Below are 24,271 nucleotides of genomic sequence, written 5' to 3'. Positions count from 1 at the left end.
TAATCCCACGGAGATGCTGTGGAGTGACTTTAAGAATGATGGTATAACAAAAAAAAAAGTCTAAACTGAGTACAGCATAAAGACCCGGACTTGTTAAAAAAGATACAACATTTCAGGAACGGGTCTTAAAGTAAAGGCGGGACCATAAAATACAAACGTATACCAACAATAACGGAAGCGTTGTATTTTCTCTCTTCTGTTTTCAGCATGGAATAAACCTATTACTTGTTCCTCTGCAACCACCAATAACGTTCGGTGAAGCAGAATATTTGCACGTTGTTTTTAATTTTATTCATGTTTTTGTAAAAAGTGGGCCAATTATGAAAACGTTTTATGTTTAAAAAAAAGAGTTGAGGTTTTTTAAAAAATAACCCAGTCCTTTGGTTTGCCAATGCATATATATATATACACTGTATATATAATAATATACACATTTTAATATGTAATATTTTTTATTACAGTCAGAGAAATATGCAAGACAATAATCCTTCTCCGGAGAAATGCCGTTGTTTATTTAACGGTGATGTGCAAGGCAATCCGTGTCTTCTCAGTTGCGGTACTGTGGTGATTTCTGGTTTTACCTAACCTATTAACCTATAAACGTGTAGGGTGGTCTCAGTGCATTAGAGTTACTATAGTGCTTCCTTGTTTTTTTTTACAGAAATGTTAGAAAAAAGAAACATGCACAATCTGTAGTTATTTATTTAAATAATTTAGCACTGAATAGGTAGAATATGAGAAATAATATTAATTGATTCAGTATTACCCTGTCTTCTAAATACAAATTTACATCAACCAAACTGTTTTGTGTAAAAAAATAAAGTTTACTACTTACAACTGCTAATGTGTTAGTATTAGTTGTGCAAATTCCCCTCAAAAAGTGACCTTCTAATTTCAGTGTTAAAAAAGTACATTTAAGACCAGAAGAGTACAGAACCTTTTTGTTGTTTTGTTTTTCATATTCTAAAAGGGCAGAATAGAGCAAAGCCTGGAGATGGACAGAGAGACTGTTCTTCGTACACTCTGACCACAACATCCCCCTTCCACAGCTCTTTGTTTCCAAAGAAACAGCAAGGGAACCATTTGCTCAGGGGAAGGAGGAGGAGAAAGATTTAAATTTCAAGCCTGCCCCCAATTCCACGCACCCTAGTCCACCCCTTGAAGAAAAGTCAGGGAGGGGATGCACAGCTTTGCAGCAGCTACAGAGGAAACGGAAAAGACGAAAGACTGATTTCAAAACCCTGGGGCTAAAGATTTCTCCGACTGTCTTCCCTTTTCACCACAAGCAGAGCCTTTTCCCCCCAAAGCGGAGAATATTTCAGAGATACCGCCATGCCTCCTCAGCAGCAGGTGAACAGGACCAGCCTGAGTGTCAAGAAGGAGTTCCTCAAGAGCTTCATTGGGATCCTGAGAGTCCTACAAATTCTTGTGGGAGCCGGGCTGTGGATCACTATCGCTGCCAACAAGTATGAGGGCTCCATCCACTTCGTCCTCTTCGTGGCTGTGCTCTTCTGGCTCCTGACACTGGCTCTCTACTTCGTCACACTCCTGGACAGGCAAGACTTTGTGCCCTTCCTGGGTGGAGATCGCTGGCTGCTGAGCAATACCTTGCATGACCTGTTAGCCACGCTACTGTTTTTTGTAGCTCTGGGCATCATGATCTATAAGACAGATAAGAACAGTTTCTGCAATCTGGAGCTCTACAAGCACCTTTGCCTGTATAAAGTATACCTCACGGCCTCTGTGTTCTGCTGCCTGTGTGCTGCTGCCTATCTGGTCTCAGCCATTTACGGTTCCTGCAGAAAGTGCAAAGGAAAACAGACGGTGTTCTGATGTCATTAAACAAACAAGGCATGCTGAGAAGGGGGTTACTAGACTTCGTAAGCACCTCATGGAAACAGAGGGAGAGCGGACCAGAGAAAGGCCCTTCTTCAGATTGTGTACAGTTGGCATTTGGGAAAAAATGCTTTTCTTAAGGTGGAAACTTTCTTTGACTCGTATCACAAAGCAGGTTTGTTCATGTGTTTTGTATTTTATTTTTTTTTAATGCGTAAATTTGTTTTTTAATCATTTTTGCCGACCTGATTTATTACATATTTGAGTTCACGAGGCCTGTTACGATTTGTGAAAAAATTAGGCAACAGATGAGTTAGAATAAGTAGAGAAAACATGTTTGTTTCTGGTCCAGACATGCAAACATGTATCTTAATGCGGTATCCTGTATTTCAGTTTGTATTTTTATTGTAAAATATGGACTGTTTTAAACACATTTGAATTACAATGATGATTAAAAGTGCTTGTAAATGAAGATTGATAATTTAAAAGATGCTTCTGCAGAAAATGTATTCCACAACATGTAACATGTTTTCCAGTACAAGTGCATTGCATTTTTCAGTGTCTTTCCATTCCAGTGTGTCCTGTTAAAAGACCTATCATTACGTAAAACACAAACACCTGTCTCAAAACATTATCAGGCAAACTCTTTGTCTAGCACCTGTGAAGTCCAGGCTTAATCTGAGATTACCTTTCAGACAACACAAGCTTATCTAGAGGTGTAGTACAGAAATGTATGGTATTTTTAGGAACAGACTGGTCTGCTTACCTACAAAACCTTTTCTGAAGTATGATCACACAGTGCACTTGAACTTTAACATAACTCAAAAACAGCAGTCCATTTCAAGTTTTTCTCACACGTAGCACTGAATTATATATGCAGCTTCTGTTACCTCTGCAGGCCCCATCAGATAGCTAAGTTTAATATAGAAAAAGTATAACAGAAGGAAAAAGGAGTTTGGGGAAAGCTCATTCTAAAACAAAACAGCTTGTTGCAAAGTTAGGATAAAGGTGTTAAAGGTGTCCTTGCAATTGTAGCAATTTAAAGTGATAATCAATCAATTTCGACATAGGAAAAAGGAAGCTTGCCATTGTTCAGCAAGGAAAATGTGTTGTGTGTATAGAAAATTCATTTTACTAGTGTGATCCAGTTTTGAAGATCGTTGATTCAGATGCTAGTAAGAGTCATTTCAAAGAGTCCACCTTAAGAAAAGCAAGAAATGGCCTTTGTGGCCGAAGAACTGGGTGTGCTTTTTGCATCTGGGCAGAAGACAGACCAGTGGATTCACAGTGGCCATGTGTCAATCCCATTAAGTCAGCTCAACCCAGATGGTGCACATTTACAGAAACAGTGTCCCCTGCTGTGCTTCAGCCCGTGCTTCATGGTTTCCAGCTCTCCAGACAGGCCACAGGAGGAATTACTCACCTCAGATTCGGCTTGTAGTGGTTAATCCTCACCCAAGATGGAGTATTAATTCAAGACAAGTGCAAGGCAACTAAAGGAAGGATTCTTTTACAAGTATTCTTCCGATTGCATGAAAAGGACACAAATCTGCTCTTTGGACCGTCAAGAATTTATCCTCAAACCAGAGGGTGATATATCCTCCCCATAATAACCTTCTGTGTAGTTGATTTGTCTTCCTCTATTCCTCTCGTGTGTACAATCCTGAACAAAGCTTGCTAAACTGCACGATGCAGAGCCGGATCACTTCACAGACAGAAATCCTGTGAATTCAACAACGGGACATTTACCCCTTTTTTCATGAAGACTTTTTTTTAACACTGTGCCGGGGGCTGCAAATCATACATTTGTCATGACGACGGCATCATCAATATTATTGATATATAAAACAGTTCAATAATTGACAGACATTGGCTAAAACGTTTTATGCTGAGTATTAAAATCATCAATTCAATGAGTCATCTGTACTGCAGTCTCCTGGAGCTCCTCTACAGTTAGAAGATCCAAAGCAATAAGGCAGCGTCCAAGCTGAATTTTAAGCACAGTTCATTTTTTGCATTTGTGTAGTTCCTGAATTTCTGAAAGAATTCCCTTGCTACAGTTTTCAGTTTCCAGCTTCCCTCAGGCTCTTGGTACTGCATGCTGGTGGCAGCTCTGGAATTTGCCAGGGCGGTAAGCAGGAAGAACTCCTCTGTAATTAAAAAGCAAGCGTGGAGAGAGAAAGGAAAGACTATTTTTAATTTTTTGCCAATGTATTTGCATTCCCTGTGGAAAACATCGAAACGGTTTGCTCCTAACAACATTTGCTTCATTGATTGAAGGGGCAAAAATTCAGGCTTCTTAATCTGTTTGCTGTTCGTCAAAGACCGGGCTGAATTAAACTGACTCAGAAACTGAAGTAAACATTAATTACAGGTTAAATCAAAGCAAAATCTTAGTCACAGGTGCCTTTAGCTGTCTGAAATGTAACCTCAAAGGTGGCTCATGCTGGGTGTCTACAATGAAATAGATTTAGTCATGCAAGTAGATTAAAATTCCAAATACAGAACTCTTGATTCCACCTTGAGGATTTCATTTTATTTCTAGAAGAACACTTTTATTTGAGGGACAGATAAAAATCGAAGAAAAAAAGTTATCTAAAAATACACCGCTTGGTTATGGTACTGATATGTAGTATTCTGTAAAGAGCGTAAGAGGTTACAAAGGTTACAAACAAGAGGAGGATCTGTGGCCCATCAGGTATGTTTGGTTGTTAGAGGTGGGTCTTGAAGGCCAGCTTTGGCACCATTGCTGAGTGGCTTCTTCTTGTTTAAAAGGACATTCCTGTTCTCTAGTCCAGCACACTAGACTTGTATCTAGTATGATACATATCTAGTTCAGGTGGGGAGCTGCGTCAGCATGCGGAGGCTGCAAAGGAACAAGTAAAGGTTTATTCCATGCTGATAAGAGAAGAGAGAAAACACAGCATTTCGGCCGTGGAGCCTACTTCAGGTGTCACACCTGTAGAAGGCTCCACGGCTGAAATGCTGTGTTTTCTTTCTTCCCTGTTACATATCTAGACTTGTATCTAGTGGCATACCTTCTTGTATCTTTGAGAAATAGAGAAAGCAGTGAATTATCTAAAGGATCATCTAAACATGTAACTCATTGATAAAGTTAATATGTGAGGAATGGGTGGTACAGTGGTTAACATTGTTGCCTTGCAGTGCTGGGACCCTGGGTTCAATCCCTAGGACTCTATTGGTGTGGAGATTTTTACTCACGTGGGCTTCCTCTGTGCGCTCTGGTTTTCTCCCACAGTCCGAAGACATATTGGTAGGATAACTGGCTTCTGAGAAAAACAGGCCCTGGTGTGAGTGTGTATTTGTCTGCCCTGTGATGTGACTAGTGTCCTGTCGGGGGTGTATCCCGCCTTGCTTGCCAAGTTGGACTCCAGTGTCCCTCCAACCTTGTACTAGATGGAACAGTTGGAAAATGGTTGGATACCTTGGGAATGAAAGCTCTAGAATTCATGGTCCCATTTCATTCCAGGAAAGAATTTCGGGATTGTGAAAGCTGAACTAAAACACAGACAAAAAGGCACAGGAGATAAAGTTGCCAGATGTATTGTAATTTGTGTTACACCATTCAACCATATTTAGCTGCCTAGTTCACATAGTATGAAAGCAAGCAGCTTTGAAACAGTTTTGGAATTTTGCTTTCATAAATAGGATGATAAAGCATGCTGAAATAGTAAAGGATTGAAAAAATAAGAACAGAATTACAGTTACAAATGGAAATCAAAGGTACAATATTTAAGCTTTATAACTGAAATTGCATTCAGATTGTTAGGTTAACAAAGTCTCCAATTCATCTCACGGTGGAGATCCTCACGTTTCTTATCTTTCTTATTAATGAGACATATTTTCTGCCTTATGTTATTCCATCTTTTCTCTGTTATTGAAAAGAATTAAGGTCTGACTTACTGCTGTGTTATAAAAAAATGCTGAATTGCTGCCAATTGTGCCACAAGTATTGTATTTGCTGTTTGTCTCTTTGTCTCACATGTCCTTTTGTTTATATTTCTTTGAGCAGATCCATTCATATTTTTGTTAAATAAAACATATTTAGAAACAAAACAAGTTGTACTTCAGCATCTGAGACTTGTGATTATGTCGTATTTACTAATATTAACATTTTTGCTCCCAGTAATACATGGAATGAAAAAAAATGAGAAGATGGCTAAAAATTGAGTAAGGGTTGCGGTTCATGGAAATGTATATACAGTATATTAAGTACATTAATTTTCTAGCTTACCTTTAAGAATTGTCACACCTGGAGAATAAATGAATTGTTCTCATGTTATTTGGTAGTGTACTATTCAGCCAAGTCAGTGCTGAACATTATTAAACTAATAAACATGGTGAATCACACTAGACTGTTAGCAACTTAGTGAAGCAGTTATTCAGCTTTAAAAGACAAAGTCTTAGGGAAGAAAAAAAAGATTATATGCACTTTAAATAGTAAATTATTGTAGGGTTCCACTTCCCCCCAGTGTTGGGCCACTGCTGTCATGGAAGCAGGGAACCTGCGATTCAAGGGACCAGTTTGACGGATCAACCCCACCCAGGAGACCTGAATCTTGGGGCTGGATTTCCTCTGGGGGTCCCAGGCCCAATTAGACCTCCATCAAGGTACCGTTTGTCTGCTAAGGGGTCCGATGTGAACCCTCAGCACTGTGTGGTATGCAGAAATCATCAACCAGATGTTGGCTCCTCTCCTTCCACACCTCCGCTGCCAGCAAGCCCCTCATGCCCACTCTTGTCGCAGGCGGACACAGTGGCAACGACGCCCACTGCCACCCAGAAGGACATCTGTTCCACCTACGAAGGTGAGCCCAGCAGTCTCTTGTAATCGCAGGCAACTCCCAGGGCCATCCTAGGGCCAGGCCAGCACCCAATCCTTAGCTTCCGTTCAGCTAGGGCACTCCACAGGGGACCGTACCTCAATGCTGCAGAGCCATGTCTTGGGGCCAGTAGGGGAAATGACACTCCGCCTTGACCCCTGCTGCCAGGAAGCACGTCAGCACCTAGGGATCAAGAAGACCCAGACTACCCCCCTTCACTTGCAAAGAAGGCCTAGTGGAATGCTTTAATTGGATCTTGGGATTCCAGCTGTCCCCTGTGGTCAGCTAGCATCAAAATGACTGAGACAAGCTGCTGCCTCTGGTGTTCCTGGCCTGTTGCATGGTGGTGCAAGAATCCACTACAATATTTAGGCAAAGGATTGACTGTTCCAGCTGCAGGAGACAATTTGGGCCTATGGTGCCAGAAAAGTCAGAGGCCTCTGTCCCAACCTCCAACCCAATGGATGGGGCCCCTCACAGTGGAGCTATGTAGTGTTCCTCTCTGCTGGGTGTTAGACTGTGCTGTTACCCCCCTGCCCTTTCACTCTGGCAGCTTCTCCTCCCCCACTGCTCCCTGTAAAAGGGGGACACCCCTAGCTTTCTGTCTCTTTCTACCACATAGTAAACTACAGAAGACTCCATTCCCCCTTCCTCTCTGTACCCCTAGCTAGTCTCTCTGCCAAGTGAAAAGAACAGTCCTGTAAATAAAAGGGTAATAAACCCACTGTCTTGTGAAGCTGCATACCTGCTCTCTGCCTCATCTGTGTGGCCATCCCACTACTGAACCAGGTTTGGGGCCGAATCACCACATTCTACATGGTAGGTTGTACACCATTAGCTCCAATGTATCTTATACAGCCTTGAAAACCCATCAGAGAATAATACAATTCTCTTTTGCCATTCAGTCTATCTCTAGACAACATACAGTACTGAAAACACAGTGAAAACACTTGTGGAACCACCAGAGCTGAATGTTGATTTTCTGCTACTATGTTCAAAACAAATCACAAGTGTTTTTTAAGAGCGTTGGGTGGGCAGACTATTACAGACTTGGCCAGGATGAACGATGGCCTCAAGCCATCAGCTCAATTCTGCATTTAACCAGAATATCATGAAATGACAGTGAACCCGAAAACTGCTTCATGTATATCACTGAAGGTGAAAGAAACATGTAACTCTTGTGAGCAATTGTTGTGAGTGTACCTTTTGGGAAGAAATATTTATGTAATACTTGTCATGACGATCGCTCAATGATCACATCACATCATTCCATTGTTTTTAAGCATTGAATACAGCCCTGACCCTCCAGAAGTTAACGTAAAACATTCAACCTCTGCTTATCTAACAGTCATCATCTAATCAATCCAAACTGTCTTGTGAGAAAACATCCCCTTATTACGGTAATGACATCGAAACAGCTTGTGTCACATTGGGCAGCTTGTGTCACAATAGTGAATAATAATGTTTCACAGTAGTGGCAATCTGCAAATACTGCAGTCAACTCTGTCACCTAGCAATTGTAAAGATTTTAAAGACCCTCGTGCACTCAGAGCCAACACCACATCCTCAGACCAGCACAAGACGGCTTAAAGAAACTAACAAGGTATCACTGTCTATTTCAAAAATGCACATTACAAAAAAACAGTGCACCCTCACAGTAGAGCAGGTCCAGGTGGAGTTTTGGTAAGAAAGGAAGTCTTGGAAGAGATGACATATCTAGGTTCCTGCACGTTGGTATAAAAGATAGGGCGGAGCCATGGCTCTGTGCCTGTGACTGGAAGGTTGCTGGTTCAAATCCTGCAGCTGGCAGAGGAATCCTACTCCGTTGGGCCCCTGAGCAAGGCCCTTAACCCCAGCTGCTCCAGGGGCGCCGTACAATGGCTGACCCTGCGCTCTGACCCCCAGCTTATCTGCCTGTCTGTGTCTCCATAGAGAAAAGCTGGGGTATGTGAAAAGATGAATTCCTAATGCAAGAAATTGTATAGGGCTAATAAATAAACATTACATTACAAGAGGAAACCACCCAGTGCATAAAGCAATCGCACAAATACTTATCGCACATAGAGGAATATTTAGATGTGTGACTCATAATCTTAAATCTGTGTGTAGGTTGGTTTTTGTTTTTATTTCCAGTCTGGAAGCTAAAAATTGCTCCCCAGGAAGAATAGGAGCCATTAGTAACTCCCCTGGTGGATAGAATGCAATTGGTCAGCAGACAAACTTCTATCCCTTTAAAATGCCACAGTTATCTCTATTTGCACATTATTATTAAGATTTTAGGCTTTTAAAGGCTTTTAAGGCTTTTAAAGGCTTTTTAGGCCTTGTTTTGTCCTGTTATTGATCTGCTTGTGTTTAAGGCGTGTGTTGTTATATTCTAACTTTTTGGTAGGTCAATCACATCTCCCCTGTTGCCCACAGAATCTATTCTTTTCACTGGGCATGCTTTGGCTTTGTTTCCTGTGTTTAGGTTTGAGGAGTGGCACTGGATGTTTGGATCAGGGCTTCCAGAAACCTTTCCTTGTTTTGCTCCGGTCTTTCTCCTCCTCTCGAAACAAGCTCCATTTTGAGGAATGTTTTAATTGTTCATGCGAAGGAGTCCTGTTTGTCCCCTTTCTTGGCCTGTGAGTGAGTTATTAGTGAAACGGAGCTTACCATATCTGAATGTACACTATCTCCATTTATTTGGCTGAAGTCACTATTAGAGTCTCTCTCTCTTACGATCATTTGTGTTATAGCCTAGAGCTGGGGTTTTCAACCTTTTTGACATCCGCCCCCCCAGCCCAAAACCCATTGAGACAACAACGCGAACACCCTCGTCACACTCACTCACAATATAATTGATATTATGTATACACAGGAACAAGTCATAAATTTATTCCATGCCTAAAAAAGAAAACACAACGTTTCGGCTTAGGAGCTTTCTTCAGGTGTGAGCATTATGTATACATACATGTATTTCAGCACCTTTCATTAATTTGCTTTAACAGTCTCACGTTCACCGCTGTTGTTAACTTTAGCAGTAACCCAACGGTCCATTTTTACATTTGTAATCGTGGTATAACGAAATGTCTCAATTCTGCAGTGCCTTCGCCAACGAGAATGGACGGCAGATAGCCTGCTTAGCCGCTCTTGACATGAACCAGGTTGCAACACCGCCCTCTAGCGGATGAATAATGAATTGACGACTGAAATGTTCGCTGCAGTTGTTTCATTCTTTTTCATTTCACTTGCGTGTTTGCGCCTAAATGTCTCGTAATCTCGCGCCCCCCTTGACAGGTGTAATGGGGATCCCCTCCACCACCACCAGTGTGCAGCCCCACCTGGATGATGCGATGGCAGCCATAGAACACCAGAACACTCATCAGCTATCAATGGGGAGGAGAACAGAGTAATGAAACCAATTCATAGATGGGGATTATTAGGAGGCCATGATTGGTAAGGTAATGTGAAATTTGGCCAGGACGCCGCGATTACACCCCTCCTCTTTTTGAGAAACGCCCTGGGATTTTTAATGACCACAGAGAGTCAGGACCTCAGTTTTACATCTCATCCAAAGGACAGCACCTTTTTACAGTATAGTATCCCGTCACGATACTGGAGCATTAGGACCCACATAGACTGCAAGGTGAGCACCCCCTGCTGGCCCCACTAACACCTCTTCCAGCAGCAACCTCAGCCTCCCAGGAGTCTCCCCTCCAGGTACTGACCAGGCTCACACCTGCTGAGCTTCAGTGGGTTGCCAGTTGTGAGTTGCAGGGTGATATGGCTGCTGGCTAAATCTGGCATTAATCTACACAAATGACTTTATTATATCATAATGGAACAAAAGCTTGATTTAATAAGTTTTCACCCCCTAACACCCAAAAGGAAGCCCAGGTGCATCTATTTTTTTAGTTCAAACTTATGGTCAGTTCAATTAAGTGACATGATATCAGAAGAAATACACTTGTATAAATAAGGTCCTTGAGTTGATTACATATCAGAGCTGAAACTCATGAAGGTGTCTGTACAACTGTACAACACAACAGAATTGCGAGCAGTCATAGATCTGGGGAAGGTTATAAAAACATAAGTAGGGTGTTGACAAATCCCAGAAGCAAAGTCAGGTTCATAGAAACAGAAGCAAAGAAACAGGACATAACCCCTCTAGATGCCAGTGACCACTCTGACAGCCTTGACAGTTCAATGGCTGAGATCATTAAACATCTCCAAGGACACAAATCTCTGTACCCTCTCTGGCAGAGCGGCTAGACAGAAGCTAAGAGCAAGGCTGGAGCTTGCAAGAGGGCTCATGACAGACCCTGAGACCACATGGCAAAAGATTCTCTCGTCTGACAAAACAAGAAATGAACTTTCTGGCCTGAATGCATACTGCTATGCCTTGCGCAAACCGGACACAGCTCATCATCTTTATAATGCAATCCTTATCAAGAAGTGTAGTTCTAGCAGGATCATCTAATGGGGATGCTTTTCAGCATCATAGAGTGGGGCACTTGTCAGTATAAGGAGAACAATGAATGGGCCTAAATCAAGACAAATGGTTGAACCTATTACCTATTTAAGTCAGCATGAGACCTTACACTAGGGTGAATATTCACATTTTTTAAGAGGACAATGACCCCAGACATTCAGCTAACTCCACACTGGAGTGGTTTCAATGTCCTTGAGTGCCTCAAACAAGCCCTTGAATCCTACTGAGAATCTCTGGAAGAACTTTAAGATTGTGGTTCACAGACACTCCCAATCCAACTTGACAGAGTTTGAGCAAATTTGACGCACCCCTGAAAACTCAAAGCTTCAATTGCTGACAAAAGTGTTTCTATAAGGTGTTGAGTCAGATGGGTGAATACTTAAGTTAACAACATATTTACATTTTCATCCATTCACCTATTTTGTAACTGCTTGCTGTGGGAAAGCAGGAGCCTTATTAGCAAGCAACAGGCGCAAAGCAGGATACACCCTGGAAGGGATGCCAGTCCATCACAGGGCACACACAGACACAAACACAACCACACTCACACCAGGACAATTTTCCTCGTAGCCAATTAACTGTCAGTATGTCTTTGGACTGTGGGAGAAAACCCACAAGGAAGCCAAGGAGAACATACAAACTCCACACGGATAGCATGACAGGAATTGAACCCAGGATTCAAGAGTAATAGGATAATCAGCAATGCTAACCAAATTGCCACTATGCCACTCTTTAAGTTTTATATTGTTCATAAATTTGTGTTACAAAATAAAGAAATTGCCTGTTTAAATTGTTGAGTATGTAATTTGAATCAAGGGGAAAAGTATTTAAATGCATTGATAGCTTTGGTCACACAATTACACTTGTTACAGTTGTTGTTGTTACAATTACAGTTGTTGAGGGGTGGTGAATAATTTCTGAAGTCAGTTTGGTGATGTCTTTCTATATCACTGCAAAAATCAGTCCAATCTTCCACTAAATAAATCTAATTTCAGAATTCTCACTCCCTGGAGAATAAACATATGATATACAGAGTGACACACACAGACATATGCGATTTTATACACAATTTTAAAGAAAGAGAGTGAAGAGACACTCTCCTTTCACTGGATTAAACAGAGGAAGTAACATTTAAGTAATTTTAAAACACATGTTCCATTTTAGTTATTATGATTTGCAGTAAATATATGAAAAGACCATATAAAGGGCAATATGGAATCACTTGCTTTCTTTTCTGCATGGACCTGTGAATAAATGTTGTGTACTGATGTGTACACATTTCACTCCAGAGTGACTCCTCAGCAGTGTAAAATAAGGTCATACTGTCAGAACTCATAGGCTGAGAATACGTTTCCACAGTGAATCAGTACAGGAGGGGACACAAATGACCTGCCAATATACTGAACTTTTTTTACTGGTCATATTCTAATGGTAACAAAAGTGTCCCAGAGAGTGTATATCCCTGAACACTGAGCGGTGCCTGAGTCACATGACCATGACATCTTGCAGTTGCACAACCCTGCACAACTCAGTTTCCCAAAATTCCCTCCTGCCTCTCAGTGTTTCAGCAGTACTTGAAAGTGAAAAGAGGACATTTGTGATACAGGGAAAGTCAGAATTGATCTTTTTTTAAATGTGGTTTTTAAGCGACTTCAAATATACAGTTTAAAAAAGTGTTGTAAAATTCAAAATAGCAGAGTGTGGAGCTCCAACCTGATTAAACAGCCTGTAAGTATCCTGTCATTTTTAATAGAATTAACAGCACAGTGTACTGAAGGCTTAGATACTGTCCTCTAGCATTCAGACAGTACAATTATTCACAAAACAGATGATTTATGTCTGTGTATATGAAGGTATGTTTTTGCTTATTTTCAATATTTCAGTGCTGGCAACAGGCATACAGTAAATTTCATGACTCCATTTGAAAGTTTTTCTTCCTCTTTGTGTTTCCTGTAGATTAATAACATCTTTCTCTCTGAGCAACAACTCTTAACAGTTAAAACATTTTCTTCACAGTGTAGGAGATGGGGGGGTTTAATTTGGTGTGACAATCGGAAATTGTAACAGTAAATTGCGAGAGTACTTGTTGACTTTTAGGGACCAATCAAAGATAATTATTTACAGTCTCACAAATGGATTCTAAATATACAATATACAATTTATTGATATAACCAAAACATACATAACAAGCGACAAATTAATAGAATTAACAGTATCTGTGGAACGATCTGCTGTGAACACAGAATGATCATTCACTCAGGAATGACAAAGATTAGAGTTAATAACTTCAAAGTTAAAATACACATATCCATAGACAATAACGTGTTAGGTGAGTCTAGCTCATAGATTCTATCAGCCCCATATAACTAAATCACATTTATATTCTCAGACAGAAGTAAATTGTGAGAGAGCCGTGCCGAGCTGAAGTGTGACAGTAGCGTGTGAGACGATACTAGTTGGGGCGATGTTAGAAGAAGGGCGTGCCGCCGTGAACGGTATGAGTGAGCAAAAACTTGATTAGATTAGTTTGTTGAGAAACAATCTCTCAGATGGAGCAGTCTTATATGTCAGTCCTGCTCTGGTGTGGTCACTCGAGGGCGACCGGATCTTGGACGGTCTTCAGTCCTGCCGGTCTGCTGAAACCTTCTCTGCACTCGGGACACAGTGGAGCGGCTCACTCTATAGTGTCTGGCAATGCTGGCACATGACATGACTGCCTGCAGCATGCCAATGGCTTCTGGTGACATTCGACGCATTATGGAATGCACAGAAAACTGACTAAGTGTGGCCTTTTTCTTGCACTGACCTTAGCTGTGAATTAAGGCCTTTTTAATGGTGACCTGATTAGGCATTGTTCCACCTGGACTAAAAGTGCACATAACGAGCTTCCGTGTGATTGGCAAGTTGCAATGCCTCACTGCACAAGCTGTATTGCTGGTCAGAGGACTTAAAACAAATTGAAAACGTTTTGTGAAAGTACATAAGCTATAACTATAGTACTCTCATTCCAGAAAATGTAGCATGTATTTTGTTTCCATCAGTATATATGTTATTTATCTTTATCATGTTGGTTTAACTCTGTTATACATATACATACTGTATAGTGATGTTTCCCATTAGCCTTTACCAATCATGGCCTCCTAATCATCCACATCTCTGAACTGGCTTCATCACTCTGTTCTCCTCCACACTGAGAGCTGGTGTGTGTGAGCATACTGGAGCATCATCCAGGTGGAGCTGCAGACTGGTGGTGGTGGGGAGGAGTCCCAATTATCTATAAAGTGCTTTGAGTGGAGTGTTCAGAAAAGTGCTATACAGGTTTAAGCAATTATTGTTATTAGTCTTCATAGGCAGCAACGTATCCAGATAGTAAACATAAAATAACATATTGAATACAGAGGGGGAGAGTAGGATCTAGGACAATATCATTGCTCTTTTTTATATGTTCTCAGATACTATAGATCTTTAAGACTACATTGTCCAGTACCTACTACTGTACCTTGCTGCTGAGAATTTTCACACTCTCCAACCTATACTGGTTGGAGATGGCAAGATAACAAAACCAGGATATGATGATGAGTATAAGAAAAGATTCCATAAAACATCTATAAAAGGTTAACAGTACAGCTCATTATTAAAGTTTAGTCAATTTACAAAAAATCAATCTAGACTGACATTTTGTGATGTTTTTTCAATAATAATTCTAAGGTATTGTATTTAGAACTGTCCACTCTCTCAATTGTACTGCCATTGATCTTTGGAGTTGTGAGGCGTATAACTTTTCTGGGATTTTAGCTCCTGTACTCTGGAGTAGGAGTGACAGTGAGATCAGTTAGATACAGCACTGTGAGAATACACAGTAAGGTCAGGACTGAAGCTGCTGTGTGCTGCAGTGACAGTAAGACCAGTCAGACACAGCAGTGTGTGAGTGATCAATCACATCAGAACTGAAGCTCAGAGAAACTTGCTGCCATAGTACAGCTGGATATATCACTTTGAGTGTCTGTTTTAGTGAAATCACATTGTCTTTTCGATTGAAGGATGATATGTATCCAGTCAAACTGTGTTTTGTTTGGTTGATGATATCAGACCAATCAGAGTGTTCCCTTATTTCAGAAATGAAGTCTTGCCAATCAGACTGTCTCTGTGTGATTCTTCTGCTTCTCCTCCAGACGTCTGTGTCAAGATCAGGTACAATGAGGAGAAACTTCTGATTTTTGTGGTAATGTTTCCACACTGAGCAGGAACAGTAACTCATGATAAGCAGTGCATGGGTATTAAACCTTGTTGCCTTACAGATATTGTCTGTATTCAAGGATGTAGCACTGCTCCAGCACCTTAATCTCCATCTCAGTCACATGTGACCTTCCGTATGAAAAATACATATAGAATTTTCACCTGAATTGTACTGTCTATATTATGTGCCCAAACTGCAAGAGTGTCAGAGAGCATTGGTAAAAGTAGCATTGCTCACACACTATACTGGGAGGGCACAAACTCAGTGTTACAATGGAGAATTGGAAATATGGAAACGCGTACATTGCACTAGTTATTAGCCAAAATACTGCATCCTTCACTCCTACATTTATGAAAGTCTAAATCTTTCCCTTTTGCTCAATGTTAAGATGGGAGGTATGACATATACTGCATTATGTCAACAATGTCAATAAGCTGCACTGGTGCAGTAACATGCCTAACAACTGATTTAATATTATTGCAAAAATGATTAAATAATTTGCCTGAAGTGACTGGCGTCCTGTGCTGGGTGTACCCTGCCTTGTGCCCATTTCTTTCTGGGATAGACTGCAGTTTCCCCACAATCCTGTATTGAATAAAGCAGATAGAAAGTGGATGGGGTGCTGTTAGTAGATTACTATGTTCTGCATAGAAATTTATCGGACATTTGAACAGTGTTTTTTAAAGTATTTATTGTCAGCGGTTTGATTTATTCATTATTACATTGGTTCTTTGTTGCACTTTGTTTTTGTTGTCTTTTGAAACTGACTCAGATTGGTTTGGAATATATTATATTGCCGTGTGTAACATGCAATACTATTCTTTAGCACACCCCTTCTCATCTGAATGTAAACAGTATGTATTAACTACAAAGAAAGAGACTCAATAAGTCAACAAAGACAAACTCCTCCAGGTTTTCTAAGATAACAAGTGTCCTTCTTCGCTCAAGATCATACCCTTAAGCCTTGATTTTGAACAAGATTGTAACTGGGTTTAAGTCCCAGAGTGCTTTGGGGTGCTTGTACATTCTGCCTGTGTTTCTTTGTGTGTTTCTTCCTGGTGCTCTGGTTTCCTCCCACAGTCCAAAGCCATGCCGGTAGGGCTTCTGGGAAAAGTGACCCTGGTGCGAGTGTGTGTTTGTGACAGTGTGTGCCCTGTCATGGAGTGGTGTCCTGTCCAGGGTGTATCCTGACTTGTGCCCATTGCTTGCCAGGTTTGCTCTGGCTCTCCCAAACGTGGTTAGAAAATCCATGGATGTAAAGCTAAAGGCCTTTATTTCGAAACAATGCTTACGTTGGAATTGGAATTGGAATTTAAGTATGTGTGCTGTGTCTGGTTTGTGTAACCTTAAAGGAGAGGTTCTGCATAGCTTTTACTTGCCTTGATTAAAGTAGCCAAATACAAATACAAAACAATCCTAACACAGCCTAATTGAAATAGACATTGAACAATCAGTGACCTTTGCCTTCATGGTGATGAGATGAGAGATAAAAATGGTCAGGGCTCCAGCACCATGATGTTTAGTGCTTCATCCCCTTGTGTGATATGTTTCAGTGTGATCATTCCTCTAGAAGTGGTAGATTCATGTCGGCTGTGCTCTTTCACTTTCAGAGAAATTCCAGGTTCTTGGTTCAGGTGTTCCTGTTGTTGTGTCCCCGGGTGAAGATACTGTCCTGCCCTGTTACCTCTCACCGGACATCAGTGCTGAGGACCTAAACATCAGGTGGTTTAGAGGCGAATACGAAGCTCCTGTGTGTTTGTATCAATCTCAGAAATATAACACTGATGTACAGAACCCAGCCTACAGGGAGAGGGCTAATCTCTTTCTGCATGAGCTCCATAGAGGCAACGTTTCTTTAAAGCTGAGAAATGTGAGTCTCTCTGATCATGGACTGTATAACTGTTTGGTGGAGTCTGTGGAACATAATGGAGACACTCTTATTGACCTGGTTGTAAGAGGTGAGTGTTATTTTGCAATCATAATGTTAATGTTTTAAATTATATAATACATCTTATGTTCATAACGGTTACCAACGGTGGAAAAGTTACAGAAGGATGTCTATTGTGAGCCAATGACTTTTCATTTGGTAGCCATCAGGTCCACATTGTTCAGTTTTAGGATTCTGAGAGATTCCTGCAAAGACGCCAGAGGGTATTTAACAATGAGATCGCAAGCTGTAGGTGGACTGAAATTACAGGAGATCTACACCAGTCCAGAAGACCATCTGCTGGTCGGGTCAATTATATAGCTGAAGGGATTTGGCACCCTGAAGAGATTTAATACTGTGAGCTCCATAGTGACTATCAGGAGAGTCTCCAATGGTTAGAAGAGCTGTGTAGCTCTCATTGCCATTATAATAATTACATTATTATTATATTACATTATTATTATTAAGTTGTTTTCTCTATTGGCAGATGTTTCAGTTTCTCTCCACTCCCCTGGAGGAGGTCAGACCCAGCTGCTGTGCAGAGCAGAGGGCTGGTTCCCTGCACCTGCAGTGATGTGGATAGACAAGAATGGAAAGGAGGTGCCATCACTGCCCATCACAGAGGACAGCAACAGTCAAGGGCTCCTCAGTATCAAAAGCTACATTCCAGTTAAACAGGAGTCTAACATCTTTTCCTGTCTGGTTAGAAGCACACAGCCCATGGCAGATTGGGAGTCTGAGCTCCACATACCCAGTTAGTACTGAATTTGAATGTGACGTCTTCAGTGTTGTGTTTGCTTTAGTTAAACTACAGTTATGACACAGCTAAGAGATGAAAGTAGCTATATAACTGTAGGACAGGCTGAAGAATTCATATGCTTGGTCCCAGTGAAGGCAGAGAAGAGGCGATAACGATAGAATATGCTGTGCAAACGAGGACAGGCGAAAAGGGAAATGCTGCTTGTTTGGTGTATTTCTGAGCTGGTCTAGTGGAACACAGGCTGATGGAGGTCCAGCTGAGTGCAAATTGATCTCAGGATCAGGCTGAATGAGCTGAATCGGGCAAAGAAGTTTTCATATGACAGACTGATTGTGCTAATATAGCACCTCTTGAATTGTTCGGAAGCTCAGTAATAATAATAATAATAATAATAATAATAATAATAATAATAATAATAATAATTATAATAATAATAATAGTAAAAATAACAATGAACAAGTAATAGTTTAATTCCATGCCGAAAAGAGAAGAAAGGAAACACAACTATTCATCTGTGGAGCCTTTTTTGGGTGTGAGCTGTCTTTATGAAGACAGTACCTGGATTGGTTTTCTCAGCCTTTAAAAAATGTAAATTAATACAAATAATGAAAAGAGTATACTACTATTGTATTGCACTAATTCTGGTCCTAGTCCTAGAGAGTTTTTTAACCTTTTTTTTTTTTGCTGCTTTCTGGTATTTACTGTATGCACTTATACAGTATTCAAAAGAAACAAGTTCAATACAATAAAAAACTACACATGCATGCCATAGTGATGAAGATTTAAGCTCTGAATGGTCAGAATTGGCTGAATAACAGCTGTTTTAACCTTTTAGATTAGTGTTTTCTAAAGTCGGTCAATTTCATATAGGGGAGCTTTAAAAGACATTTATGTTGCATTGTTTTGATAAACTTGTGAATTTCCAGGGTAAAATGAAAGCAGTTTTTTCAATGTAAGCAAAAACATTCTTTATGTATTTTAGTGAAGTTTTGCTTTTGTGCTGGCATTTTGCTGGAGAACCGATAAATTATTCATATACTTTGATGCTTCTCTAAACACGAGATTCTTCACAAATATTCCCATGAAAAATGTTTATATACTCTATGCTGATGTATCTATTTATGAAACACAGTTCTGAAAAGCTTAGGCTGTTTTGGTGGTTTGTGATATATAGTACTTGTTGTTGTTTTGGGATTTTCCTGGTAAAAGTACATATTATTCACCCATTGTGTAGTTTCTGTCTATATATTGCTGTTGTTACACTTTTAATTTGTTTATTACAAAATAGTTTCACTGCTGTGAAAACAAACTTAAGGGTCACGTTTAGAGGATATTAGAGATCACTTGCATTTGCGATATTTTGAGAAATTATTTAAAATAATCTTGGTTTTGGTAAAGAAAAGTATTGCGTTAAAAGAAAATATACATGTGTACACGCGATGGGCTGTGTATTAGTTCCCTTGGGATCATATTCCTGTGCTGTTTTCCAGGAGACTTTTTCCCTGGACCCTCTGGATGGATGGTGGCTCTCTTTATAATATCAGCTGTGACTGTAGCAGCATCTGTGCTTCTGGCGATCCAGTGGAGAAGAATGGACAGTATGTGGTTGTTATACAGCATACGTGTGTCTGAATGTCTGTGTTAGGATGGGTGTAAAATAGCATTATTATGTTTAAAAGCAGCACAGAAAATCCTACACTTGAGAACGGGAGACAGTTTATGCAGTAGATACCATGTGAAGAACTGTAGACTCCAGTTTTCATCAGAACATAAATCAGTGCCACAGAGTGAGAGTGACAATGTGATCAAATGAGACGAGGCTGTCCCTTAGTACTGGGCCTTATTCACTGCTGACTAGTTCTTACATTGTGTCAGTGGGGAGCAGTGAAGAGTCCATCCAATCTATCACTCTAGACTGCAGTCAATACATCTTCTTCATGCTTTCTGATACAGCTGGTACCAGTGAAACAGCTACCATTCTCTATGAATTCATAGTTTTACTCAGCTCTATAACGGGAAAATCTCTGAGCTCTATAACGGGAAAATCTGCTTAAACAGTTGATGAACAGACACACAATTAGCATTTTGCAGAGCCAGTTACTTATTACACTGCCTGTGTTTCTCTACAGGGGAAGAGAAACGAGTTGGTGAGTGAATATTTTTCTTCAGACAATGACATTAATTACTCATCAGGAATATTGATATAGCAAGGAGAGGAATACCACTGGCCGTAGTGGCCAAGTGGTGCTCTTTTGCACTTTTGCATAAGGAACACAAAATGTACTCAAAACAATGATTCCTCTCAACAATAACTAACTTGAAAATGTTCAGAATAGCAGTAACAATCCAGTCATTTATTTGGGCAAATGTTTAAACAGTGGTTTAGTGGGATGAGGAGACCAGCTATCCTCCTGAACACAAGAGGGCACCGGTGAAGCAGGCAGCCATTAGTTATTACAGAATATATTTGTAGGCTGTGAAACTGAACAAAAAGTATAGAATCCAATGGAATTTTTCATATTTGGCATTTCATGACCATGATTGATGTTTTGGAAACTCTTAGATTTATGAAATTGAAAACCTGCACATGCTCTAGTTCTACAGCAAGAAACGTGAATGACCCCCCCAATGCTGACTGTGTGGAGCCCAGTGTGTGTCTGTGATTAACAGTGTCTGTATTTCTCTCTTCCAGTATATCAGTTGCTGTGCAGTGCTGCAGGTAAACATGTCTCCTTTTTAAGATAAAGACATAAATACTCCACTATTGTAACACAGACTGTCTGTGTAAACATTAGCTGTACTACAGGTCAGCTTTTCTGTAAACTCCTGTATGTAACTCAAGGGACATAACTCAAGGGGAAAGGTTAAAAATCAATCAGGACTTCGGTTGGGAATCTTTTTTTCATCTCTCTAATGGCCAATAGGAGACTCTTATGTTGGTGCCGATAGTGTAAAAATCCCATTTTACACAATGACAACGTATTCTTTACAGCTCTTTACATATTCCAGTTGAGCTCTTTGTTACTTCTTCTCCTTGGTATACTGGCTTCCTTGCTTCCTGACATCCCTGGTCTTGACTTCCAGTCCTCTTGGACCTATCTTCACAGGCCTAACTTCCTGTCCTCCAGGAGTCTGAGGTCTAGAATTATTTATTGCTCAGGTTGTGTTTGGTGTGGGTAGTTTTAGAAGAAACTTTACCAGGGTGACCTCTTAGAAGTGGGCTGAGTGGGTTGTTTCACCAAACCTTATTAACAGTGGTATTTATATCACATGTGATTTTATAGTTCTTGAAAAGTTCCTGTATGTCCACCCACCTCATACTGGCTGGACCCGGTTTAGTTGCCTTTGCTGAGTTCAAATACAATAAGTGTTACAAAGTCCCTCACCTTTATCGAGGGTGATGCAGTCAGACTACATTAAAACAAACTTAAAGATTTCATGGGGGAAGGGGTAAGTCAAATAGAAATTAATCATTTCATTGTCTTTTTTATTGGATTGACAATTTATGCTCATTCCTTGCTTTTATATCCTCCCTGTCCCACTTTACAATAACTGCAAGCTACAAACTCAGGGCGTGGTTCTCTGAGATGCTCTGCTTTGGCTACTTGGAGTTCTTGCCTATACCTGGGCTGATTTGACTTGATTCTTTCTTCTGCATGTAAAATGCTGCTCAGTAAGAAGGATGAACTTGTTTTATTTGTCAAATGTTTTAGGTTGGTGCATTCTTCGACACACCAACTGTGCCACACTGAGTAAGACAATAAGAAAAATCTGTCTGAACTGAAAACACAGAAACTTAATTTCCCCTGACCACGAAAATACCTACAACACCCACCTCTTCTCATGACAAATAAGACACATAATGTTAAAATGTCTCAGGCACTGGAAGAGAAACAGACCCTTTAGTCTCTTATTGACAGGATCTAAAAGCTCTGTCAGGACACACTGATCCCACATATATTCCTCCATCTTACTGCCTGATTCACCCTAAGAAATCTGCAAGTTCCTATCAGTGGCAGAACTAGAGGGAAACCAGGGCTACCCACTATAGCCACAACTCCCAGTACACAGAGCAAGAATTGTATTTTTATTGTTCTGCAGGCAGTGTTGATCTGAAAACTGTAATTACAAAAGAAATCATGTCACTGACATCTGCAATATTATTTCAGTTAGTCCTGTATAAAGTGCGACTGAGCAACATGTGCTAAAAAGTTGATCAGCTTCATCCACAGCTCATCATGTGAGAACAGGCTGGAAGTCAGCAGTGTGATAAAGGACAGACTGTCAGCCAGTGGTGACGGCAGTACAGACTGCGAAGGAGTGTGAACCTGTGGCATTGGGGTCGTCATCTACACACAGTGTCTGTGACTGGATCTGGATCTGTGTGTGTGATGTACCATGGGGTAAACTAACTGGGCATGGGGAAAATACACATAATTGAAATAGAGGACAGATTAATAATTGCTGAAACTTGCATCTGGATTGAATTTAACTCTCAATAATTGATGGTGCTACAAGGCGCAAAGGGGAGGATGACAAGCTGTTGCTGCCCTAGACCTGAAGATATTGCAGTGCTGAGTGAAGTCAGGGGGAGGTCAGAATTCTGGAGCTTGAAGAAAAAAAGGAGCTGCTGAGAGCATTGGGTTGGGAATAGGAAGTCTGAGATGAGAGAGTATTAGCAGTCTACATGTAGGGGGGGCAGCTGGTCCAATGGGTGCTGCGCATTGGTGTGGTGGGGCTTCTGGTGTAATATGGTTTCTCCATGTCACATTTCTGTTCATCGGGCTGGAATTGAAGTTCTAGTGAATTTCTCAAGATTTGAGGCACTGAGTGACAAGTAATTTCACTTATTTGAGCAGCAAAATTCATAGCAAAAAGTTGGGTGCTCTTTTGAATTTCCATTCAGATTCAGATTCATTCTTATATTCTCTGTTCTAATTTGGATTATTCTTCCGCCATTCGGAATATGTGGAAAATTCCTTTGCAGCTTCACATTAAACCCTAAAGTAGGGTGTTCACTTGTGATATCGGAGTCCTCATTCCAGACCAGAAGTGATCTATAGGGTGTCTGTATTTCCACAGTAACAGGTTGTCCTGTGGATTTAGTATGACTGACAGTGCACTTCTATGCAGAATAAGTGTGAAACATGAGAGGAAGATGCTGCCTTGTCAGCTTCAGGGCCAGACTGCAGTTTTCACTCTTGTCCAGTAGACGGCTCCCTAACTCATCACTAAATACAACAAGTGCAGGTTAATTCCTCACTGAAAGGTAAAAAGAAGAAATCTTAGATTTCAGGTATCATATAGTGTAATACTGTATATACACTATATATTATAGCAGCTATAGAATTTACATGTATATACAGTGCACAGAATGTGCTTATATGAGGTGTATACATTTACACATTCTGTACACCCAAGAATCAAATACATATTTCACAAATACCATTTGACTTAAATTTTCATATTTTCAACAGACTCTTCTGATATTTACACTTTTATTCCGACAGCTGATTTGACTCTGGACCCTGACACAGCGTATTGTTCTCTCACACTGTCTGAGGATGGGAAGAGAGTGCAAAAGGGACCGTGGAGCAATTTCCCTGACAATCCCCAGAGATTTGATTCCTGGGCCTGTGTCCTGAGCAGGGAGGGTTTCTCCTTCGGGAGACACTACTGGGAGGTGGAGGTGAATCAATACTGGAGAATAGGAGTCACTAGAGAGTCTGCAGAGAGGAAAGGAGACTTCAGTTTCTCTCCTCAGGAGGGGTGCTGGATGTTAGAATACTGTTCTTCCCACCTCAAAGTGCATCCCAAGACGTTAGGGGTGTGTGTGGATATTGAGAAGAGGAAGGTCTCCTTTTACAAAGTAGAGTCTAAGACTCATATCTACACCTTCACTGACATGGTCTTCAATCAAGGGGAGAAAATCTATCCTGTCTTCTGGACCTGGGATTATAAAGACCTTGTGCTGCTGCCTCCTGTCAGATGTGAATATTAAACAAATCTTACGAACTCATCACTAACAGCTACTGTATGTCTCAATATTAATACGTTTTATCACTGTTATTGTTTTCTGGTGTAGGGGTGATGGGTGGGATAGGACTGCAGAAAACGTCCGTACCAGGATTGTTTTCAACACTGTAGATTGTGAACATCATCATTTCAATAAAGAATGACTAATAATGAAACAGTA

General features: G+C 40.6%; 2 protein-coding genes across 5 annotated transcripts; both read left to right on the top strand.

Moving 5' to 3' along the window:
* The first annotated feature begins 476 nt into the window (after window positions 1–476).
* On the top strand, window positions 477–5,927 carry marveld1 (MARVEL domain containing 1). Its single transcript, XM_015346410.2, has 2 exons — window positions 477–556; window positions 971–5,927. Exon 2 carries the CDS (start codon window positions 1,333–1,335, stop codon window positions 1,831–1,833), a length of 501 nt encoding a protein of 166 aa, XP_015201896.1. The 5' UTR covers window positions 477–556; window positions 971–1,332; the 3' UTR covers window positions 1,834–5,927.
* A 6,784-nt stretch (window positions 5,928–12,711) lies between these two features.
* Window positions 12,712–24,271, top strand: LOC107077286 (butyrophilin subfamily 2 member A2-like). Of its 4 annotated transcripts, XM_015346218.2 has the most exons (8): window positions 12,712–12,879; window positions 15,268–15,342; window positions 16,999–17,346; window positions 17,803–18,069; window positions 19,566–19,673; window positions 20,205–20,222; window positions 20,768–20,794; window positions 23,586–24,271. In XM_015346218.2, exons 2-8 carry the CDS (start codon window positions 15,270–15,272, stop codon window positions 24,074–24,076), a joined length of 1,332 nt encoding a protein of 443 aa, XP_015201704.2. In that variant the 5' UTR covers window positions 12,712–12,879; window positions 15,268–15,269; the 3' UTR covers window positions 24,077–24,271. The 4 variants fall into 4 exon arrangements, with proteins under 4 accessions (XP_015201704.2, XP_069044303.1, XP_015201705.2 ...); XM_069188202.1 differs by lacking the exon at window positions 20,205–20,222; XM_015346219.2 differs by lacking the exons at window positions 20,205–20,222; window positions 20,768–20,794.

The sequence above is a fragment of the Lepisosteus oculatus genome, chromosome 4, assembly GCF_040954835.1.
Source record: "Lepisosteus oculatus isolate fLepOcu1 chromosome 4, fLepOcu1.hap2, whole genome shotgun sequence".
NCBI lineage: Eukaryota > Metazoa > Chordata > Actinopteri > Semionotiformes > Lepisosteidae > Lepisosteus > Lepisosteus oculatus.
This window is presented reverse-complemented; position numbering and strand designations above follow the sequence as displayed.